The 25,637-nt window shown below is 39.1% G+C and overlaps 1 protein-coding gene across 1 annotated transcript in view; it reads left to right on the top strand.

Moving 5' to 3' along the window:
• Window positions 1–15,104: 15,104 nt before the first annotated feature.
• PDE11A (phosphodiesterase 11A) overlaps window positions 15,105–25,637 on the top strand; it is a 327,882-nt gene continuing 317,349 nt past the window's right edge. The window contains exon 1 of the mRNA XM_032479754.1: window positions 15,105–16,254. Coding sequence (XP_032335645.1) covers window positions 15,331–16,254 — 924 coding nt within the window. The 5' untranslated portion in view covers window positions 15,105–15,330. The remainder of the gene's footprint in view (window positions 16,255–25,637) is intronic.

Genomic DNA, 25,637 nt, shown 5'->3' with positions numbered 1-25,637 from the left:
TGTTTTATTGCTTTTGTATTTAACAGTCACGGTCCTTTTTAAACCTAGTTGGTGGTGCTTTTGATAATACAGCTATCTCTAAAAGTCTCTGATTTTTATCCTTTTTGTGGATGATACCTTTTGCTTATCAGGCTTTCATGGAGTCACATTTTTCTGAGCCATTTCTTTACCTCAAGACTGAGTCTTATTTGGCCTTTGTTGCACAGAGTATTTTCAAATTTCATCTGAAGTAGAGATGAGAAACAGTTGTAGCTTCCAGGATGGCGACTCCTAGGATTTCTGGGTTCTCTGTTTTCCCTTGTATCCTGCTAGAAGACAAGTCTGTTCTTTTCATGAGCTCACCTCTTTTGTAGACTCTTGTTAAATACAGTTAGTAATGACCAAGGTACACTAATAATATTTTGGTTTGCATTTTCTTCACCCAAAGCTATACATTCAATAGGTTTATTACCAGTTGTTTAAGTTATTACAGGTGACAATGTCACCAAATATTTGATCCCTATATAACATAGTCACCATTTTTCTAGCTCCAAATAGCAATTTCCATACCACCTGCTATGTGGTGCTGATGATAGGGCCACTTAACAGCACCCCACTTCTGCTTACTAACTCCTGTCAACTTTATTATAGTAACAAAATCTTAGGGGCTTGCAACAACAGAACATTAATTTTTCATTCACATGGCTGGTAGCTTGTGATCAGCTATGGCCCTGCTTTAAGTGTCTTCTCATTCTGGAATCAGGTTAAAGGAGAAGTACTTACATAGGACATTTCCATTTCCTATTCTTATGGCAGAGGGAAAGATCAAAAGCCCTGGAGGAAGTGCCTGATGCTTCATAAAGCTTCTGTTTAGATGTGGCATACATTGAGTAACCAAAACAAGTTAAGTGGACAGCAAAGTGGGAGGGGGGTTTCCCCCTGCAGGAGGAATGGCAAGGCACATAACAGTAGGATGTCATCCTTTTAGAAGGAAGAGAGTATTGAATAATGCAAACAAAATAGCATCTGCCATAAACATGTATATGCATTTCTTTTGCTCATATTTTCATTTCCAACAGTCACTATTGGACCCAGTCTCTTTGCTTTTTGATTTAGCTGTTACCCTGACCAATCACACTATAGGTGTTAACTTTGCTGTTTTTTTTTAATTAATTTTTAAATTTTATTTTTTAAAATTGAGGTATAATCGACATATAACGCTATATTAGTTTCAGGTGTACATCATGATTCAAATTTTTATATACTGCCAAATGATCACCACAGTAAGTATAGTTAACATCTATCACCATATATAGTTACAAAACTTATTTCTTGTGATGAGAACTTTTAAGACCTACTGTCATTAGCAACTTTCAAATATGCAGTACATTATCATTAACTATAGTTTGTCACCGTGCTGTATATTACATCCTCATGACTTACTTATTTTATAACTGGAATTTTGTACCTTTTGACCACCTTCACTCATTTTGCCTATCCCCAGCCCCCACCTCTGGCAACTACCAATCTGTTCTCTGTATCTATGAACTTGGTGGTTTTGTTTTGTAGGTCACACATACAAGTGAGATCATTTGGTATTTGTCTTTCTCTGTCTGACTTATTCCACTTAGCATAATGCCCTTGAGGTCCATCCATGTTGTCACAAATGGCAAGATTTTATTCTTTTTTTATGGCTGAATGATATTCCACTATATATAAATATACCACATCTTCTTCACTCATTCATCGGTGGACACTTAGGTTGTTTGCATATCTTGGCTATGGTAAGTAAGGCTGCAGTAAATATATGGGAGCAGTTGTCATTTTGTGTTAGTGTTTTTGTTTTCTTGGATAAATACCCAGAAATGGAATTGCTGTAGTACATGGTAGTTCTGTTTTACATTTTTTGAGGAACCTCTATATTCTTTTCCATAGTGGCTGCACCAATTTACATTCCCACCAACAATGCACAAGGGTTGCCTTTTCTCTTCATCCTTACCAACACTTATTATTTCTGTCTTTTTGATAATAGCCATTCTAGCAGGTATAAGTTGATAATCTCATTATGGTTTTGATTTGCATTTCCCTGATGATTAGTGTTGATAAGTACCTTTTCATGTGGCTGTTGGCCATCTGTATGACTTCTTTGGAAGTTTCTCTGCCCATTTTTCAATTTGGTTGTTTGGTTTTTTCCTACTGAGTTGTATGAATTTTTCATATATTTTGGATATTAACCTCTTATCAGATATATGATTTAGAGATATTTTCTCACATTCTGTAGAAAATTGCCTTTTCATTTTGTTGATGATTTCCTTTGGTGTCAGTTTTGCTGCGTTCCTGTTTCTGGTTTCTATACTTGCTTGCAGCTGCCTGCTCCCATTTCAGCTTGCTTGTATCTGCATTCTGGCTCATGAAACCATCAGCTTTGCTCTGCTATCCCTGCTCTTCAACTACTTCTCCAGCTCTGATATGTGAGAAAAAACCCAAAGCCTTTGAAAATTCCAACTTTAAATTAACTATAGGCTAATGATCAAATTATTGTGCAGTTTTACTTGAAGCATGAAAAATTAGTTAACTGAGGTTCTTTGGCAGCTAGAAGTATAAGATTCTATTCCACTATTATATCTGAGAACTTTGGTGAACTACTCAAGAAGAGAATTTATCATTAGAAGTGGAATTCTGATTTAGAAGAGAAAATCACTTCTCTTATAATTGTGAATAGGATAAACATGGTCTTTCTTCTTGGAGCGTTAATTTTACTTGATAAAAACCTTTTTTTATTCTGGTGGAAGGTTTTATTTATTTTGATGTGGAAGGAGGTCTATAATACACAGTTGAGTAAAGAAAGCACATTTCTGATCAATGTTATATATAGTTTTTTTCTGTGTGCATACAAAAATATGTACAGATAAATGTATCTATATAGCTATTTGTCTACTGATACATACTATACTGATAAATGTGCTTCTAGGGAACAGAGACAGGAGACTTTTATTTTTCCTTTATATAATCTTGTTATATTTAAATTTTTACAAGTATATGTTATCCTTCCAATAAAAAAGAAAAAAGGATAGCTCAAAAGTCCCTAACACTTTGTTATAGATGTAAAAGTAAAATCTGTGAAATTTTTGTGTGTCAGTAAATATCATTTTATGAAAATTCAGAAAGCAGAACGTGTTCATGCATAGTGAGTTATTGGAAAACTTATTTTCTGTGTGTTTTGGGAATGTGGTTAGTTGTACAGCCTGTCAAAAGGCATGGTGGCTGTTGTAGCAGGGAGAGGTAATGCTGCCACTTCCTAAGAGGGCTGCTTATGCTGATCTGTAAGGCTCCTTTGATCATGTGCTTTCTTGGCTGTCTTTGGAAACCAGCACAGCCAGTTCTTTTGAAAAGCAACTGTGTCATCTTTCTAAGCTATGTTTTTTATTTGTTTTTTGTTTTTGTTTTTTGGCTCCTCAGTTTGGTTCAATTTCATGCCACAATTGTGCTCCTTCAAATATTTAGTTAAATTTTATCTTTCTTGACACTGATGTTTTTCACTTACCCCCAACTAGCAGAAATTATGGTTTTAAAAATAATTATTCGTGTCAACATTTATGTTCCTTAAAAATAGTATGTTTAAAAATTATATTTCTTTAAGGAATATGGATTGGTGGTTAAAATAATGATAAAAACCACAATAATAGAATGGCTAACATTTATTGAGAGTTTACTTTGTGTCAAATACTCTTCTAAGAGCTGTACATGTATCAACTCATTTCTTCCTTGAGACAGTCCTGATAGGGAAATGATTCGTTTTATAGATATAGAACCAGAGGCATGGAGAAGTTAAGTAACTTGCCCTACCATGGCTTGACGCTGGTGAAAATATGCAAAATGGAAATTCTGACCAACCTAAAATCGTTAAGTGCAGTAACAGAGATGGCCTCGTGCTCCCCACAATAACCTTCACTGTAACCATAATGATGGTAAATAGCACCACTCCCACTTCACTAGGGAATCTGCTCAAGGAGAAGAGCTCCTTCTACAAGGTATTGGATAGTCTCTGATACTTATTTAAGAAATGAGTTTGCAATTTAAGGAAAAAAGACCAGTTTAGAAGCAATACAGTGAAGTCACTACCACAAACAAACAAACAAACAAATAAAAAATGCATCAAAATCTCTCCAAGTTCAATGTCAGAATATCCTCGGAGGGTAAATTCATTTAATGGGGAAAATTTGGTGAAACTCAATCTGAAGAGATGGATGGAAAGAATGTAAGAAAAGGCAGCCAGGCCAAAAATGACACATTTTACTTTGCTCAAAAGAGGATTTGGATGAAAGACTGAATGAAATTAACCACATTCTTTATCTTATTACTGTATTATGGTATGAGTTTAATAATTTGGCCAATTTTTTATTTTTTCTTTTTTATAATGTTGATATCTGGTAAGACATCTAAATTGGCCTATTTCTTGGTGGTAAAATAACTGGTAAAGAAATTTCCTACACATATAAGAGTCTCATTAAGAAGCAGATTTTACACTGAAAAAAATATACACAAGTGAGAAAATCTTTTAGAGCCTAAATTTCAGAGGAACTGTCCAGCATCAGGTTCTGTCTTAGATGGACTGGTTACATGATGCACAAGGCTACATTAATTTTCTGTTCTTATAGCACGTAACAGTGATGTGGTTAGAGTTTTTTGAATCATAACTAATTATGTTAGTTACTATTTCACATTATATCCCATGTTAGGAAGATTAATTTGGCAAGAGATTCATAGTTTCTTAAAGTTCAAATTGTCTTTAATTTTGATGTCTGTTTTTGGGAAGGTAAGTCCTGACATTAAAAAATTATATATGTTTTATGAATAACATACGGTATATTTTAAAAAATATTTATTTGAAACTTATAGCTTAGCCTTGTACTAGTCTCTCATTTATCATGATCACTCAAAAAATAAAATGAATAATTAAGAGTGACATGTTGTTTTTTGATATTAGTTGCTGTTAAAGTTACTCTTGGGAGTAATATTTCATCTTTGAATCAAACTGTAAATAACAGATGAGACAAATGGAGACTGTCTTTTAAGTGATAAGGCATCCTTATTCTATTTTTACAGTGTTTTTCCTATAAGACATATAAAGCAATGCTTGGAATGATTAATTACTTTTGATTTAGTGCGTGAAAGCTTGGCAATTAAGAAGAAAGGCATCAGTATTTAATATTTATTTCTAGCCTTCTTCCTATATACTAATTCCCTAAATGAAAACCGAATCATCTATTGTTGAATTTCCCTCCAATTTTTCCTCTTTTGTTCTGGCATTGGTAGGCCTACACTTTCAATATTAATGCTAAGTATGGATTATTACTGGATATAAACAATATCATATGGCATTTAAGAATAGTTCTGATTTCTTTTATAGATTCCCTTGTTTGTCCTATTCTATCAATGGTATCTTATATTGTCAATTGTACTTTAGTGTAAATATCTTCTCTCCCTAGGTAGACTGTAAATGTTCTTTGAGGAAAGGGATGAACTTTAGACTATTTTATATTATAAATGTCTAACTCAACATTTTGATTAAGATATTTTTAGCAAAGTTATGTTTGTAAAGATTCAAGGAATTTTTAAAATATTGAATTTGTCCATATTCTACTAAGTTTGAGTCTCCAAATGTAGCGAAAATATTTTGTAACAGTCAAAAGCCAATCAATTTGTTTTATCAACAAATCATTCTTCAGCAAGATACTTTTATCTCAAAAGAAAAATCAGCAATAGTCAAATACTCTATTGATTTTAAGAAGAAAATGGAACATATAAAACATTTGTGGCATGATATGGAAGCATATTTTTCTGTACCTTCATGAGTCATTATTGTTCACCTAGATATCTTTAAAATTTTTAAAATGTACCTCCTAGGTACTTATTATTCTTTAACACAATTATGAATGTGGGTGGGCTTGTTGCTCAGAGTGGTTTCAATCTCTAAACTGAAAAAAGAAGAGATAAAGAATAATAAAATGTGCTTTAATATAAAAATTTTTTAAAATAGAGAATTAAATGCATCATGTTAGGTTGAATAAATACCAAATATTAAATTATTTATAGCAAATATCTGACCAAAATGTGTGGAAGCAGGAGGACAGATCACAGAGGAAGATAGAAAACTGCTTCTTACTGTGGGAGCAGATAAAACTTCATGTAGGATGTGACATTTCAAATTGGTTTTAATGGAACAGAGAAGTTTGAGAGGCAGGGAAGGGGAGAAAGGCTTTTCAGGGGGAATCCAAGAAGAGAGAAGGCATCTGCGTGCTTGGAGAATATGTGGTAGGGAGGAGCAGAAGATGAGAACAGAGATGGAAGATAGAGATGCAATGATGAAGGATCTTATACTTGTTTCCCAGGGCTGTTATAACAAATTAGCCCAAACTTGGTTTCTTCAAACAATAGAAATTATTCTGTGACAGTGCTGGAAGCCAGAACTCCAAAATCAAGGTATTGGGAAAGTTTATGTTTTTTGTGGAGGCCATGAGGGAGAATCTGTCCCACGCCTCTCTCCTGGCTTGTAGTGGCTATCAGCAATCCTTGATGTTCCTTGATTTGTAGATGCATCACTCCAGTCTCTACTTCTGTCTTGGCATCACGCTATCCTTTGTGTATCTCTGTCTTCTCTTCTGTATCATATAAGGAAAAGTGTCACGGGATTTACGGCTCACCCTAAGTCCGGGATGCTCTTATCTGGAGATCCTTAACTTAATTACATCTGCAAAGACCCTCTTTCCAGATAAGTTCACATTCACAAATCCCAGGAGTCCAAGTCTTTTGGAAGGCTGCCATTCAATCCCTACATGTCTTTGACAAGGACTTAAGTCTATAAATAAAAGTTTATAAGCAAAGCTGTGCCATTATTACATTTGTTATGTGGAAGACAATACTGTTTAGTAGAGAATTGGACAGTTAATGAAGGCTTGAATTAAGACAAGTGGGTTTGGAGAAGAGAAGCCATTTCAGAGAGAAATAATAGGATTGAGTGATTAAGAATAGGATTAAGGTGTGGGAGGAGTGTGAGTGATCTTGGAAATAACAAATTTGAGGAATCCATGAGACATTTCAGAGCACGTGTCCTGTAGCAGTTGGAAACGTGGGTTGGGGATTCAGGGGAGAGCTTATGTTGTTGATGGTTAAATTGGTGGCTCCAAGTGAGCCACACCTTTAAGGATTCACATCCTTGTCCCTCCTTCACAGTTAGCTTAATGGGATATTAAGTATGATGCAAACTTGATAAACATTGGACTTACCCTCTTGAAACACTCACTCTTGGAACCCAGCTGCCACACTGTAATGAAAGACAGGCCATCCTGGAGAGAAGCTTCATGGAGAAGAACTGGAGGACGAGACACTGTATGAAAAGAGGCCTCCTGGAGAAGAACTGCGTAGCCCCAGCACTGAGGCCTTAGATGTGTGCAAGAGGCCTTCTTAGAGGTTCCAGTACAGCCCAGCTGCCAGCTGAATGCAGCTACATGAGTGACTTCTGCTTAATACCGAGTGGAACAGAAGAGCCACTGGTCAACCCACACAATTATGATAAGTAAAAAAAGCAAGCAAGCAAACAAACAAAAATCCCTTAGTTTTAAGCAACTAAGTTTTGAGGTGGTTTGTTATGCATGTGTTATGGACTAAATATTTGTGTCCCTGCAAAATTCATATGTTGAAACCATCACACCTCAATGTGATGGTACTTGGAAATGGGGCCTTTGGAAGGTAGTTAGAGTTAAGTGAGGTCCAGAGGGTGAGACCCTGGTTTGATAGATTGGTGCTTTAGTAAGTAGAGACACCAGATAGCTTGCTCTCTCCCTCTCTCTCTCTCTCTACCATGTGAGGACACAGTGAGAAGGCAGCCATCTGCAAGCCAGGAAGAGAGCCCTCACTAGAACATGACCATGCTAGTATCCTGACCTCAGACTTTCAGCTTCCAGAACTGTGAGAAAATAAATTGCTGTTGTTTAAGACATCTAGTCTATGGTGTTTTGTTATGGCAACTCAGCTAAGTAAGATAGCATCCATTGATAGAAAACGGAATCACTTTGGAATATAATACATGAATTGGGGAGTTAAAAACAGGAGACGATAATTGATATCATGGGAATGGACCTTAACTGAGTAATTGCAACAATTAAGGAAGGCCACAGGAGGTGGGGAGCTAGTGAGATAAACTGAGAAACCATGGTTACTCATTGTTTTGAGAGAAAGTGATTCAAATCCATTCAAGTAATGAAGAATCAGGAAATGGTGCTGTTGAGAAAAATTTCAAGAGCAGAGGACTAAAAAGAATATGAAAGTGAATATATGTATATATAATGTATGACTGAAACATTATGCTGTACACAGTAATTGCCACATTATAACTGACTATACTTCAATTAAAAAAAAACAACACTTTGAGATGGAAAGAACTTTGAAGGTTAAAAAAAAAACAAAAAACAGAAGACTATCATAAAACTAGTATGAGGATTAAAATGGACCATTATATTTGACAGTTGGGAAGCCATTGAATGACACTGGTGAGTAAACACAGAATCTTAGGGCTGGCTGCAGATGATCTTAGAGCAGCATTCTCAAATAGAACTTTCTAAGATGATGGAACTGTTCTATATCTATACAGTCCAATATGGTAGCCACTAGCATACATGGCTATTGAGCACTTGTGATGTGGGTAGTTTTCCCAATGAACTGAATTTATAATCTCATTTAATTTTAATTAATTAACATTTAAATTTAGTTAGCAACATGTGGCTAGTGGACACCATATGGGATAGCACAGTATCCAGAGCATTAAATCTAAGGAAACTGAGATCCTTGAAGGTTAAATGTGAGAGCTATATTTTGTTCAAAGATAATTTGGGGAGAAATAGCTTTAAAATGTTAATAGTGAGGAGAGGGAAAAAAGACAATTGAAGGGGAGTAAAAAGAAAATTTAACAGCTAAAATATTTTAAACAGTAATTGTACCATTGCAATTCACTGTACATAGTTATTGCTAAGAGTATAAGAGCTATGGAGGGCAACCTGTTAATTTGGTTTGTGATATTAGAAATTAAGTCAGTTATACTTTGTAACACAGCTATGTTTGTCCGGTAGCATATAAATACATGCTTCACAATTTACTTGCACAATTTCTTCTCCTGCAGTAAAAGAAACAGACTTCATTTCCAAATGTCCAGCTGGACAATGCTAATCTAATTTACTCTGCCTGGGGTATATTAATCCATGCGGTTAGTTTATGTATTTACCATTCTCTTCTGAGTTACTATGGGTTACAAAATTTCACTGGATTAAGGTGAAATAGCTACTGGGATAGGAAATGACAATTTAAACAGGCACATGTTGAGATTCTACATAAATAAAGTGGGGGGAAAGATGCTTACAAAATTTAAAATCAGGTAAGGTACCTGTCATGGTTAATTTTATGTGACTATTTGAGAAGGCCATTGGGTACCCAGAAACATTGTGTCTGTGAGAGTATTTCTGGATGAGACTAATATTTGAATTGGTGGACTCAGCAAAGTGGATAGCCCTTCCCAGGGTGGGTGCAGGCATTGTTCATTCCACTGAAGGCCTGAATAGAACAAAAGGTGGAGGAAGAAGGAATTCACTCCATTTTCCCTTCATACTGCTTGAGCAGAGACATCTCATCTCATCTTCTACCCTCAGACTGGGATTCACATAATTTGCTTCCCTTGTTCTCAGGCCTTCAAACTCAGACTAAATTACACCGCTGGCTTTCCTGATTCTCCACCTTGTAGACAGCAGATTGTGGGACTTCTCAACCTTCATAGTCATGTGAGCCGATTCCTCCTAATAGATCGATCGATCAATCTCTTTCTCTCTCTCTCTCTCTCTCTGTATATATAATCCTGTTGGTTCTGTTTTCCTGGAGCACCCTGACTAATATAGCACCTCAGGTTTTGGAGTTGGTATAGACTGATCGCTTCTGAAAGTTAAATTTCCGTAAAGATAAACATCTCCGTGGAACTTTTAATCTTTTTGGAATTGGAAAAGCCCATTTTCTGTTTGATCCTGTGGACCCCTATTTCTTAAAAGAATATTATGCCAACTTAAATTATTTTTGAAGTTAATGTTTCATTTTGAAAATTGGATCAACGTATCTGATGATGCTTACTGGTCATACAACGAAAGTCCATTTTAGAAGATGGAATGATTAGGAGACAGAAGTCCACTGGGATTCAAGAGGTCAGTATTAGGTTGTGGGATGTAAGGGTTGGATGGAACCAGGAGCAGATCAGAGGTTGTGCTTGGCAGGTGACTTTGGAGGAGGTAGGTGTCTGATCTGAATCTCAATTTTCATGTGTGAAATGATAGTGGATTACTAGATGATCTCTAAGGTTTCATCCAGTACTAAAATTTAATGGATCTCCTTTGGAAAAACAGAAGTTACTTTGCAAGTAACCCAGTGCTTTGCATGTTTTCAATAAATGCTAATTTACAATGGCATTAATAAAGTAATGAATACTTGGACCAGAAAGGAAGCCCTTATTCTTGAAAACTACAAATAGGAAGGCCCCTTTATGTTCTCTAGTAAGAAGCTACTTGGTTAGTATATACAGCTTGGTGGAAAGGGGGAAATATTGACAGGGAGGGAATCTACAGAGCTTCTTCCTTGAGCTGGCTGGTCTATCTTCACAATACCATATCTTTTCATGGTGAGTGCCCTAGAGGGTTCTGTTGACTGCAAATGTAGTCATAGAGAGACAGTTTTGATGGAATTAGCAGGTGAGCAGAAGAGGACAGAATTACACAGAAAATTCTTTGGAGCTATAGTATCCATTATTTCCTAAGGGGACTTCTTCAAGTTTCCATTTTGGGCAAGTATTTCCCATTTGCCACCCTAGGTCTTATACAGATCCTCTGTCCTACCTTACTCTCTGCCAGGAGGGATGAAATATGGATTCTGTCAACAAGTGCCAGGAGCCCCTAGCTTCTAGTTGTGTCTGGTCAGGATAGGAGGGAGGGAGAAAAATGAGGTCAAGGCATTTATTCCTGATATCCCTCCTTTGAGGTCAGCTTGAGCTGTCCATGTCACCACTTCTCTCAAGGCAATCGTCACTACACAAGCCTCTCTCCTTCTGGGTCCTGGTAACCATTCCCTTTCTGCTCCCATCAGGTCTAGGGATGGTGACTTCTTTGCTGCTGTGAATCCCGAATTCCTTCACTATTTCTGTGGGTTACCTATACTCCACCTTTGTAATTAATCCCTTTGTAACACTTTTGGAATTACTTTGAGTGTGCTCTGTTTCCTGTTGGGACCACGACTAACACATACACCATTCTATAGATGGAGAATGAAGAAAAAAATGGCAGTTGGGGCCATATCACCACACATCTTATTATGCAGCCCTCCATCACAGCCCTCTGGACTATCTTAATTATGTGCTCTGCCACCTTTTCATTTTCTTCCTTAACTGACTCTGTCAGTGACCTCATAAACAAAGTAGGGAATAAGGCCACAGCCATTCAAAACCAAGCCAGAAATGCTCAATTCATTTTCTCACCTTCCCTAGTAGTCTACTCTTGGTGCTGTAGATGGTGAGATTCTCAATCAAAGGCAGAGGTTTTGTCTTGGTCTTCTTTTGTTCCCAGAGCCTGGAACACAATACATGGTAAACAACTGCTTGTATAATGAATACATGGAAGATGGAATTAAGGAAATGTCTATTTATTAAGGCTTCTATTTCCAGCAGCCCAAGGGTGATCTGCTTCTGTCCCTCTTGAGGATGCTCATTGCTTTTCTTGCCTCTTTGTACAGCAGTGTGCTCTCATCTTACCAATTGTGTGCTGGTAAATGGCTTTTGTTGTTGTCGTTTTTAATAACAGCTTTATGGAGATATAATTCACATACCATACAATTCACTCATTTAATATGTACAATTTAGTGGTTTTAGTATATTCACAGAATTGTGCAGCCATCACCACAATCAATTTTTAGAATATTTTCATTACTTGAAAAGAAACCTTACACCCATTTGTAGTTACTCCCTCCTCCATCTCCCCTTACCCTCTTCCCCCAGCAACCACCACTAATCTATGGATTTGCCTATTCTGGACATTTCCTATAAATGCAATCATACAGTCTGTGGTACTTTGTGAGTGACTTCTTTCACTTTGCATACTATATTCATGTTTCATCCAAGTTATAGCATGTGTTACTACTTCATTCCTTTTTATTACATCCAAATATTATTTTATTATATGGATATACCACATTTTATTTATTCATTCATCAATTGATGATCAATTGAATTGTTTCCACTGAACTCTGGTAGATGTTTAACAACTAGCAATCTGGAAAAAAAAAGTCCTGATTCACAGCATTTGTTGATTTCCATGGTGTGAATATTCCCATCATGACTGATTGCAAGCTAGCTACATGATGTCACTGAATGTGGAGTTGGAATGAGATACAAAAACAAGCTTTTACGAGCCCCTACAAGCCAGCTCCAAGTACCACTCTGACCATCTTTACTGATAGACCGCTCAAGTTACCAGAGTTGTTGCCACAGCCACTGAGCTTTCCACACACTAGTACTTTAGGATAATAATTATAATGAAAGTTTAATGCAACAGGTAACATTTTTGAGCACTTTGTGTGTACCAGGCACTGTGCTCAGCACTTTTTTTCTCATTTAATTCTTGATCACCACTTACCTTAGCAGCCTATAGCTCCAAACTACCAATATTCTATGCCTGGGTCACTGTCTCCTAGCTGGTCTCCCTGCCATTTCTTAAATATTCCAAACACATTACATCTCACAACTTTAGCACACTTCTTCCACCTGTTACACTGTTTTCCACAGATATGAACGTGGTTCATTCCCTCTTTTCCACCAAATCTCTGCTCAGGTGTTCCCTCCTCAGAAAAGCCTTTCCACCATCTCATCACTTTATTTAATACTTTGCTAAGTTTTGGTTTTCTTCATAGCACTTATCACTGACATTCTCTTATTCTGTATACAGTGACCCTTGAACAAAGTGGGGGTTAGGGAGACCAACTCCCACACAGTTGAAAACCTGCCTATAACCTACAGTCGGCCCTCTGTATCTGTGGTTCTGAATCCATGGATTTGACCAATCCCAGTTGGTGTAGTACGGTAGTATTTACTGCTGAAAAACATCCAGGCATAAATGGACCCGCACAGTTCAAACCCTTATTGTTCAAGGGCCAACTGTATTTATTTTATTTGTTTACTGGCTGTCTTCCCACCATAATGTAAGCTCCATGAAGGCAGAATCTTTGTTCACAGTTGCATTCCCTGTGCAAGGTCACACCCTTAATCATGTTGCTAAGCTGGGAATTTTTGAACAAGTGCCACTGTCCTCCCTTTCTGCTCCTCCTGGTGCTGTCAGAGGATTGTTTAGAGAACATTCTGCTGCAGTCCCTGCATCTCTGTTACTGGCCCAAATCCTGGCAGAACTGGGACTCAGCTGACACAAGTGGAAAACAACCCAGTGACATGGCTAAGAGGGCGCCTCACTTGGAAGCCAGTCTCAGTGGATGCGCAGCCGAGCTCGGCATCGAATCACTGTGCACCTTGGGTAAGTTACTCAACTTCTCAGAGTTTCCCCATCTTTAAAACGGGATAATAAGAGTCCCCACCTCATAAATCTGTTATAACAATTAAATTAGTATGTTAGTTTAAAGTGATCAGCACATGGCAAGTGTTCAGTACACCTTGTTGTCTTAGCTCTGAGGACATCTTCTGGAGTAAGCTTCATTTACTGCGTTAAGTCACCTGTGTATCCTGTCACGTGGAGGCCCCATAAAATCTCTACCTGCCTCCTCTGCAGCTTTTTTTCTATTAACCTCATCTCCCGGCATTCTGTAAGAGCATTTCCAGAGTGCCCTGCTGTCCCAGGGAGCTGAATAGTTCTCCATCTCCTTTTTTTTCTTACAAAAGAGGAAGCCTTTAGTCGTCAAGAAAGTGTCATCAGTCTGTTTCTCTTTCCTGGCAAATCACCTAAGCTCAGCTACTGGATTGGAAAAGGCCCAAGGGAAACCTGGTTTTATTCTCAGCCTAACTAGCCAAGACTAGCCAGATCTGGAGCATCCCTAGGGCAGGGTGAAAGAAAAGCCTTCTACAGAGGAGAAATCTGCCAGCAGCCCTAGGATATTGAGAGTAAAGGAAGCATTGGTGCCCTTGCTGGATTGAGTGGAGAAAGAAGGAGGAGATGGCAAATCACTCATGAAAATAGGAGTCACCATCCTATATGCAGGACTGGCTTGAAAGGAAGCCTCTGAGGACCTCAAGTCTATGTTGCTATGTGCCCCTGCTGGGCAGGGCCCCTAAACCAAGTAACTGTTTTACACCCTCAAACTGTGTTTGAACCTGTGCATGCACCACTCTCCTGTCCCCAACCCCAGGTCCATGAATTTGGTTAAAGTCATGAATTTCTCAAATGGGGAACTTCATTTAGTAATCTCCATAAATCCAGTTCCATTACTATTTCCTGAACAACCACAAGGAGCTGGGCATCATTAGTGGGCAGTCCCAGGAACCCTAGGTGCCAAGAATCCAGTCACATCCTAGAAAAATAACCCCCGTGTCTCTGAGCATCCTCATTTCCTAGGAGTCAGCTGCTGGGTCTGATCCCTGCAAAACATAAACACTTCCTTGTACTTGGGCTCCCACTGGGCTCCCGCAGGGCCTCTGTGAAACGCTGGAGGATTAAAGGGCTGGGAGTAGGGAGGGCTGGGGAGGTAAGGAAGGAAGGAGGGGGAGTGAAGAAGGTGCGTCTCCCCGTCTCTAATCGTGTTCCAATCAGGAGTCGGCCGTGTTCCCAGGCGCCGATTCCGCTGTCCAGAGACTCTTCCAGGAACCGCCTGGCATCCTGGGCTGTGGACTTTGGCTGGTCCGGCGCTCGCGTCTCCCTCCTCCCACCTCTCTTCTCCCTCCGGGATCAGTGCCTCGCTCTGGGGCGTGTCCTGCCCTACCTCCCTTTCACAGTGGTCCGCTCATCCGGTTACAGCAGCGGCGGTGACGGCGGCGGCGGCGGCGGCAGTCGGAGCAAGAACAGCGGTAGCTCCGGGTTTTCCGGACTAGCTGTAGCCGGGCGGCAGCTCTGTGGGGCATCTGTGCGGAGCAGAAGTAGCAGGACCAGGGGGGTGGGGTTCGTGCCGGCCACTGTCTGAGCCCGAAGGAAGGGGCACCTCCCAGACCCTTAGGATTCCACTGCTCCGCAGAATCTCCGAGCTGAGCTGGGAATACTGGTGGGGTAGACATGTACAGGACCAGCTAGACAGCTGGGGCAGGAAAACATTTGGTCCAAGTATAGAGAGGCAGTGAAAGCTATGTCTGGGACCATGGCAGCCTCCCGCGTGGACTTTGGAGAGGTGGAAACTTTCCTGGACAGGCACCCAGAGTTGTTTGAAGATTACTTGATGCGGAAGGGGAAGCAGGAGATGGTGGAAAAGTGGCTGCAGAAGCACAGTCAGAGTCAGGGGGCTTCAGACCCAAGGCCCATGCTAGCTGGCACAAGCAGCTTGGCTCACGGTGGTGGCAGAGGTGGCAGCAGCTTTGGTGGGAGCAGTGGACCAAATGGCTCTGTCAGCAGCCAGCCCACTTCGGGTGGTGGGGACTGTGGTGGAGTTCCCCTGAGTCCTAGCTGGGCCATTGGGAGCCGGGGCGATGGAAGCCTGCAGCGGAAAGCTTCTCAGAAAGAGCTAAGGAAGAGTTTTGCCCGCTCCAAGGCCATCCATGTGAACAGGACCTATGATGAGCAAGTGACCTCCCGGGCCCAGGAGCCCCTGAGCAGTGTGCGGCGAAGGGCACTTCTCCGGAAGGCCAGCTCCCTGCCCCCAACCACCGCCCACATTCTCAGTGCCCTGCTGGAATCGAGGGTGAATCTTCCTCAATACCCCCCTACAGCCATGGACTACAAATGCCACCTCAAAAAGCATAATGAGCGTCAGTTCTTCCTGGAACTGGTCAAGGATATATCCAACGACCTTGACCTTACCAGTCTGAGCTACAAAATCCTCATCTTCGTCTGCCTCATGGTGGATGCTGACCGCTGCTCTCTCTTCCTGGTGGAAGGGGCAGCTGCTGGCAAGAAGAGCTTGGTCTCCAAATTCTTTGATGTGCATGCAGGAACCCCACTGCTGCCCTGTGGCAGCACAGAGAACTCAAACGAGGTACAGGTCCCCTGGGGCAAAGGCATCATTGGCTATGTCGGGGAGCACGGAGAGACGGTCAACATCCCTGATGCCTACCAGGTAGGACTTTGCGTTGTCACCCCTCCAGAGCCCTACTGGTCCGGGAGCCAAAACTTCAGTTACCCCTTGGCATCCAAGAACACATTAGTTTAGACTCTTTACAATATGAACTTTGATGTTTAAATTTCTTATGAGTTTAGACTAGTTAGAATGTTACTACACTATCTTTGATGTAATGATCTCTTCCTAACACACAGCAACTTGTGGAAAATTCATATATCACAAGGGCTACATTTTGCACCCCAAAATACCTTGTGTTTCTCTGTCAAGATACTAAGAATGTCGGTGTGTGGTTTTAGAATGCATTTGTTAGGTGCTTGAAAAAGATGTCTATTCCAGAATTCCAGTGTTAGTCTGAAGAAAATGGGCACATCGGTGTCCCTGGTGTCACTTTAGGACTGTAATGCATTTCATTCTCATTCAAGATTGGTAAGGGATCAAAGTCCCTAACTACTTCCCTAGCCCCTTCTCTGGCTTACAGTTGCATGAATTCCAAAATAGAAAAGAAGAGGAAAAGAGAAGAAAATCAGGGAAAGAAAGGGCCGCTGATCCGTTTGTGCCTTTTTAGCATCTGTTTTAACTGTTGTTGATTTTAGAGGGATTGGACAAATTCAGGGTTAGGCTTGAATACAGAATTATCTGCAGTTAGCTTTTAACAGGACTTCTCAAGTAGATTTTTAGTTTTTGAAGCAAACAAACAAAAAGTGATCGTTTCTAGCAATTCCCAAGGCAATGAGCAGGGTGAACATGTTAGTTTCAAGTGGAAAAGGAAACCCAACGTGCTGTCATCTGGTATTTCTAAGCCTTTCATTTTCACAGTGATTTGAACTTGATATTAGATCGCAGACCTGAAAGCCAGTCAGTTCTAATTTCTTCAGTATCTGTTCACTGAACATAATGAAACTGGATGCCACTTTCTATGAGACTTCTTTAATGTTCATAGGAATTGAAAGTTCTTATCCTTGGTCATGAAAGTTTTGTAGTCATCTGATGAGCACTTCTTCCAGTTGTCTAAAAGAGCTACCTGTTTCTCTAGAGTCTGCTGCTGTTGATCGGAATAGCAGAAGTGGTGGGAAAGACATGAAAGGTAAAATTTTCTCTATTGCACCTGAAAGTTAGGAGTTTTACATAGAAAACTGACTACCTTGTACTGAAACCAAGTTTTGTGTTTTTGTGAAATGTCTGTCAATATAATGCTTTAATGTTAAGAAATGCCTGTCAAAATACCATTTTTGTTCACCTTTTTATTGATTAGGTGCTTTATGCATTATATCCTTCTTAAAGACTTTGATAGGTTTAGGTCAGGCAAGCAATGAGTGATCTTTAACAAGTGTCTGTTTCTCTATAACCCTAGAAAGCCATGGGGAGGAATAAAAACATTTAATAATTGATATGCTGAAGATTCTGTAATAAGTTGAACAATCATAGACTCTTTTCTTTCTCATTATTTTCACATCCTTATTATGTGCTTGGGCTAAAAAAAAAATCCCTTCCTAGTGGGATGATGCTTGTCATAGCTTGGAATTGCAGTCTTTTCTCTTTATTGCCCTTTCTTTTCTTATTCTTCCCCAATTGATTTTCTCCCATTTCTATAGCTTTTATTTCTTACTTCCTTCCTTCGGCTCCTAACTTTTATTTAATGCTGTCATATACTGTCTTTTTTTCAATAGCATAATTCTCAGCTTCCTCAGCAGTTAACTTGTCTTCCTGCTACCTAGAATTGTGGCTAGAGGTGTTACCACAAGCACAGAAAGTTAGGTTTTAAGCAGCTGATGTTTCTTCTGGGCCTGACTCTTACCCTGAAGACGGAGGGTAAAGCAAAGTTGCCTGTTAATATTTGGAAGCTGACATGAGGAAAGGGGAGTTCTTTTTTCCCCCAAGGGTAATAATGATGGCGGTAAAGCCTGGGTTGTTGAGAGGGCTGGCAAAAGGCAGTGGGGGCAGGGTGTTCTATATGTTGGGAGTTGAAGATCTTGGTTCACTTCTTGTCTTCATTTTGACTTACTTAGAAAGTTTCTCTTTTCTTTCTCCATTGGTTCCTGCTATATATGTCTATATTTTTCATCTTATGTATTTTTCTTTATTTTACTCATGTTACTTTTCTTCGATAAAACTACTTTTTTCCTTTCTTATTGTACACCACAGTCATCGTTAGTGTGACCTTGGAAGAATTTCTTGATCTCCAAGTGTCAATTTACTCATCTGCAAAATGGGAATAATAACACCTATGTGGCAAAGATTATTGTTTGAAAATAAAATGAGGTATTGCATTAAAGCTCCGCAAACAGTACCTGGTACATTTCAGTTACTTAGGAAGTGGTAACAGTTGATGATGACAATGATGATATCTAGTTTGCTGGTATTCTTTTTCTTTCTTTTTAATCTCATTTTTAATTGTTTTTCTCTTTATCTGAGCCTGAGGTGTGAACTCAGCACATTTTGACCAGCCTACTCTTATCCTGAGCCATGCTCCATCCTTAAATTAAGTATTTAGAACCAACTTTATATTCAAGGAATACAGAGGTATCTACTTTTCCACCTTCTGCTCAAGATTTCTCTATATGTGATTAACACTTGACCATATCCTATCCTATGAAAAGTTCTACATTTTATTCCTCTTAATAACTCATGCAATACAAAACTTTTTATAGAGTTGTATTAATACTGCATCTTTCCCAAGTTCTAGTATTTTCCCTTATCCTTTCCATTTCCTGCTGTTATAGATTTCTCTTAGTGAAAAATGACAACTTTCCAAATGCATGTTCTTTTATCACAATATTGATATAATTCTGAACACCTTGAAGTTTCTATGAAAAATATAACTATCTTCCCTGATTCTTTATTAACTACTGTATTTTTAAGGTGTTTCTTGCTCAGATGAAACTAGTGTATTTTTTTCTTCAGGAAATGAACTTATCACATGGAGCTTAGAAATTTAACCATTTGATGATAAGATTGATGATCCTCTTGGAGGTTCAGAATACAGATGAGAGAAAGGCATTGAAGACACTTATGAAATTAGGATAATAAGCTTGGTATCCCGAAGTCAAGATAGACAAATGAACAACTAAAGTTGAATGAAAGTTGTGACAGCAAAAAATCCTCAGTTTATTTCATTATTTTCCACTACTTTCCACAATTAGTCCTGAAATAGAGACTTGAAATCAGGAGACAAAGAATTGCAAGTGGAAAAAATTAATTTTACATATCCAGTATAGATCATAGTGACTGCAATCTACCTTTTTTACAACCCTGGCAGTTATAAGTTATTAAACAGCCGACTTTAATATAGTAATGAAAAAATTGCCCTCAAGAGGTTGAAAATAAGAGCACTCAAGTAACAGGTGTTCTCTTTGAGATTATTCTAAGCATTCAGAATATAGCACTTTAAACATTAATAAAAAGTGTGAGATGATATTTTTGTTAGTGTTGATAATGATGATACAGGTGTTTGATGGTCTTTTGGTTTGAAAAGAAGCCAGGATGTTTTGTTAGGGGAGCTTAGAGGAGGGAAGAGGATGATACACATGGGTTACAGGTGTGCCAGGCTTTCAGAAAACCTAGTCTGTTTACACAACAGATTCATTTATTCATCAGTTCCAACATACACTGAGTGCGTGTTATACCTAAGGCCCGGGCAGGGGGCCGGCAGGTGTACAAAAGTAAGAGGACATGCTGCTTGCCTTCCAGGTACTTCCAAGAACAAGTTTGTGTGCTATTCACAAACAACTAATGCCAAGTTGTACTTAGTTAACGACACGAACCAAATGGCATTAGTCACAGACGAAAATGGAGTATGTTGTGACTTGATTCATGATAGAAGACTTCATGGAGGAGGTGTCATTCAAGCTGGGAAAAGGATTAGATTTCACTGTTGGAAATATTGTGGGGTGGAGGAAAGGGATCCAGGTACAGCAAAATGGCTTCAGCAGAAGACAGAATAATGAGCAATGCAAAATATGTATAGGGTATAGTGAGTAGTTTAATTTGGCCAAAGTATTGCATATGCTATCGAATGAATATGCAAAAGTAAGATGATGGCAAAAGAAGAAAGAACCTCGAATGTCTGACTAAAGAATTTGAGCTTAACTAATGGTAGGCCACAGGGAGCCCTTAAGAACTTTTTAGTATGGTCAGAGTGGTGTTTTGGGTAACCTAGGGGCAGTGGCTGAATGGATTGAACAAAGGGAGGCTCAAAACTGTGAAAATAATTAGGAATCTATTATGATGGTCTGGTGGAACCAGATGAACTACTGAACTAAAGCAGGAACAGTGGGAATGGACAGCAGAGGACAGATGGGGATGTCCTGCAGGTGTGAATTTGGGCTGGGAGGGAGGGAAGTCAGTGATGACTCAGAGTTTCTTTGGAGAAGAGTAATGCCGTCATTAAAAATAGGAAGGGAAGCTGGGTAAAGATTTTAAGTAGAGCCAGCTACATAATTTGGGGAGCTCAATGCAAAATGATTAAGCAGGAACCTGGCTGGAGCTGAAGTCAATATTCCCTTCCCAAGGGTCGGCTGCCCCAACCCATAGCAGACTTGCGACCCCTCAAGCAATTTCAACCTCCTTGCTGAGAAATTCTCGGTGCCTGGATTGGGTGTGAGTCAGAGGCCCCTGCTGAGCTGCCTGCTAAGTGCACCATAGTGCTGCCAGCTCTGGGTGACGATGACCACAGCCTTGTCCTCTTCATAGTAGCATGCACCTGACCTTCCCCATGCTCCCATCCAGACCCCAGCCAGGAGCAGAGGGCAATGGCAGATCAGTTGGGCCTCACCCTCAACTGATGTGACCTGTTTGTAGCTCGTGGTTTCAGGGCAGGGCTGATAAGGAGGTCGGCTGGGTGGTGGCACCTGCCAGGGCACCAGGCAGCAAGAATCAGTGGCCAAGAGCCAGTCATGGGCAGGCAGAGAGGAGAGACTGCATATGAGCCAAGGCTCCAAGCTCCGGGCTCATACACCCTTGTCCTGTTGGGCTTTATTTACCAAGCAAAGAGTCAGAGATAAAATTATTAAGAATTTCACACAGCACAGCATTAATCCTCAAGCACAGCATTGAACCTCAGTCCCTGTGCAACTGCGCTGGTCACATGCCCGTGAATCTGAGTCATAGTGGATCTTAGACGGAAAAGTACAGTTTTAATCCAGCCTAGTGTCTACTGCTTTCTCATGGCCTCAGCTCCATCCTCCTTAAATTCCGTGCCATTTTCAATGCCCAGATAGTGCTTTTCTATTTCTGTGTTTTTGATCCTTTCTGCCAGGACTTCTCTTTCTCCATATTTGCTCATTCAAATATTGCTCTGCCTTTTCATGATGTAATAAAGGAAAGCTGATTGCTTATCCTTGATGAGAAGAGATGAAAAACCAAACAGAAAATTGTACAGAAAGTTACATTTAGGAATGCATTATACTATATTGCTATTATATATTTATTATATATTAAATAATAATATACATTTAATTTATGTCAATAACTCATTTCCACGAATTTCATTTTCACTTTGTTTTAGAATAATTTCCATTGAAATAAATACAATTAAAAGTGTTTGGTCTCAAAAGGGATTAATTTCTTGTATCTAGGAGATTCGGTGGTGAATACGCTTCATTCCCTGATAAACCAGCGCTGACCGACATGGGGCTACAGTGTTGTGATTGAGTTGCTAAGATTTGCTTAAAAGGCAGATGTTGATTCCTCTCCAACACTAGGATTATAAAGGAGTTTCATGAAATCTTATTTCAGCATTGCATAATGTTTTAAAAATTCCCCCAAGCCCACAAACATGTTCACTAGCCCAGAACCAGAACTGATTTTGTGCTTGAACCAGGAAATATTTGCTATTTCAGCCCCTCTTCTTGACAGACACATGATCATGATAAACACAGTGCCAAATTACATTTGCTGCCTTGTACATGAAGAAAAGTACAGTTCCTACAGAATCACTGGGAGGTAATTTAAGGTTAACTTAATTTTTTCCCAACCCATAAGCTAAATGTTTACTAATCTGACCAATTTATTTTGGTTCCTGAAGTTTGGGTCACCTGTTTATTTACAAGTCTGGCTTAATTTGGACGTTAGTGTTTCATGTTTAATATAGAGTTGAAGAGTCATATGAAGCTTTACTCTGAAAGAACTTTGAGTTGTTTTACAGGAAAATCAACAAGATCTATGAGGTCTATTCCTTGCTTACTTTAGTCGCTTATTTTAAGAGTGGTGTTTTGTGTTTGACCACATTCTTTTGAAAAGTGGAATTTGAATTATAAAAGAAGCAGTTTAGTCATAAAATAGTGGGTTGGATTTCTAATATTTTAGGAGAAACTTTGGTTTCTGATCATTTACAGACATTCAGGCTAAATTTACTTACTTAATTACTTACGTATGTATGTATGTATATATTTATTTATTTATTTTTAGGATTAAAATAGTAAAGAAGGTTTCCTGGCATTAAAAAAAATGTGTATTTTCTGTAATTCCAAGGGTTTCTTATTAATTGGTTGGTTTCAACGCCTGAACAATGGTTTCATACATTAATGATAAATTCTGTTTTCTTTCACAAAATATAGCTTTAGGCTGTTGCAAATTTAGTACCAGAAATCGTTTTTACCTGAGTGAAAAAGAAATGAAGAATCTTTGAGATACCTCTTTAGGGTATCAATTTTTTAAAAAATTTAAACATGATAGAAGGGAAACTGAAGCTACTGTTGATTAACAATAAATCTATTTATTGAACACTAACTACCAGCCTGGCATTAGCTCATTAGCAAATATTGCCTCTTTTAATCCTCTCAACAATTCCCAGAGGTAGCTGCTACCGCCCCCATTTTACAGAAAGAGAAACTAAGATTTGGAGGGGTTAAGTAATTTGCTCAAAGTCACCCAGCTGGTAAGTGAGGGCATTGGGATTGAACCTGAGGTCTTCAGACTGCAGAACCTTCATGCCTGGCCACTCTCAGTGTGGTCTCTACTGATCATTAACTGTTGTGTGTCTGCTCATGTCCCTCCCTTTGCCTTCTTTTCTCTGCCAGTTTAAATCCTTCTTCAAAGCCCATCTTTATGAAACTCTTGGTAATCCCTTCCCCATCCCACCCAAACTGGATATAATCTCACCCTCTTTGAACTTCTGTAGTGCTTTAATGTGCTCCTTTCTATTTTCTTAATATTATAAGTATTTGAGTACAAAAATGACCTCTTGACTGTGAACTCCAGATCAAGATCATGACTTCTCAGTTCTCATTCACTGCAGTATAGGGCTTAATGCAAGGTTTTCTATTCAACTGAGTAGTTACCCCTGATACCTCCTTATGTGGTCAGTTTAACTACCTCTAAGCAGAAAATTCAGCCTATTCAGCTAATATAGTTAATATTATTCAGCTATTATTATTTAGCTAATATAGACAGCTAAACCAGGAAATTCATTTTCTGAACCTGTCTTTTAATTATTTGGACCTTATTTTGTAGATTAAAAAATAGAGCTTATAAAGCCCAGATAACTGGTGAATTATCTCAACTGCTTTTCTGCATTAATCAATCTTTATGCTAATTGCTAGACTCCTATCTACTCACCCCCTCCTTTGTTTTTCTTGTTTGTTTTATTCTTTTACTTCATTTCATGTGGAGACCATGTTATAGAGAAAGGAGACTGCCTCTGACCAAACAGTAATGACTAGCAGTCACCCACTGCCAGTCTTTTCTAGGCAAGTGTGTGTGGAGACTGAGTCAGCAAGGAATATCCTTCTTTGAACACTGAATTTTATCAGTATATAGAGCATAGTGATTGAAATCTGTTGAAAACAAGTTCAGAAATGCTGTAGTGGTATTTGGCTGTCTTATGCTCTCCAAGTAATTCTATTTATTCCTGACACCCTGCTTCCCAAAAGAAACCCTATGGGGGGTAACCTGAGCCAAAGACACCTACAGGGAAGAGATGACTTCATTCTAGTTTGTGGAACCTTTTCCCTGCAATGCCTGATTAAGCCCATTTGTTTGAGAATTGACTTCTTAGATCACTAATTACTTTGTTAAACTATAAACGACGTCAGAAAGTAAGAGAACATGTCCTAGACTTGAAGACAGGAATCTTGAATTCTATTCCCCATTCTGCCTTTGTCTTTTCAGATAATATGTTCAGACATGTTTACCCAATATGGTATTTTGTAAGGATCTAACCATTAGATTCTAATGAGATAATTGGAAAGCATATTCAAAAGGATAAAGCAAAACATGTGAGGCTTTTTAAACATTTTTAAATGCACAATCCAGCAGGCTTTGTTCATAGGACCTGGCTGTGGAAAGGACCTTGCACGTAAAAGGAGAACTCTGACTTAAAGCTTGGTAGTACCTGTATTGGCTATATTTTCTTATTTTCTGTATTCTTGATATTATGGCATTTGGGACCTTATCCTAGAGAGACTGCTCCTCCCTGGCCTAGGTAATACCTGGAAGTAGCAAATGACTCCCCTTTAAGTGCATCTTTGATATACAAACCAAACAATCCAGAGCCCACCTTCCCAACTCTTTTTTTTTTTTGGTAAGGGGGAGGTAATTAGGTTTGTTTATTTACTTATTTAGTGGAGGTACTGGGGATTGAACCCAGGACTTCGTGCATGCTAATCACACACTCTACCACTAAACTGTAACCTCCCCCAACTATCTCTCTTATCAAACTCTCACACATCAAACCAATATTCCCCCTGCCCTAAGTCACCCCAGGGCCAGGTCTTGGACAACTAGGGACCATGTCTATAGTCCAGAATCCATAGAAATTTTTCAAACTGTCCAACCTTAACTGACTCAGGGAATCTGCCTTGCCCACTCCTTCTGGAGAGAACCCCAAGATAGGCTCTGGCCATGCTCTGCCCTCTCTCCTTCTGCTCCTGACTGACCCTGGTCTGTCCCCATGTAGCCCTGCATGGTGGGTCATGCCTGTTTCTAGGGATCTGGGAGTATAACTTCCTCCTTTATGACAACCATTTCCATGTCTGCATGTCTAACCATACCTGATTAAAACAAATCCTGGGCATGTTTTAAAACAGTACCACACATACTTGATGCCGTATACACAGGTAATGATAACTTTAAAATATAAGGCGATTAAATGCTTTAAGTGAACATTAGACTGTCAGGATTTATTGGCCATAATACATATTCTGCATTTGACAAACATTAAAAAAGTTGTGTTAATTTTTTTTTAAATTGATCAGTATGCCGCTTTTTCTACTTCTGCATATCCCAAAAGTATCTGTTGGGTTTCCATACTATAAATTCCCATGTGAAATCTCCAGACTGATCATTTATAGTTTTGTTCTTGAAATCCTTGGGACTTTAAAAAATGGCAGTATTTGTTTTGGAACCAGTACTTGTAAACTAAATAAATTCTAGTGTTTGACATT

This window comes from Camelus ferus, chromosome 5 (genome assembly GCF_009834535.1).
Source record: "Camelus ferus isolate YT-003-E chromosome 5, BCGSAC_Cfer_1.0, whole genome shotgun sequence".
Taxonomy (NCBI): Eukaryota; Metazoa; Chordata; class Mammalia; order Artiodactyla; family Camelidae; genus Camelus; species Camelus ferus.
The sequence above is the reverse complement of the archived record's forward strand: the minus strand, read 5'-3'. Positions and strand labels throughout refer to the sequence as shown.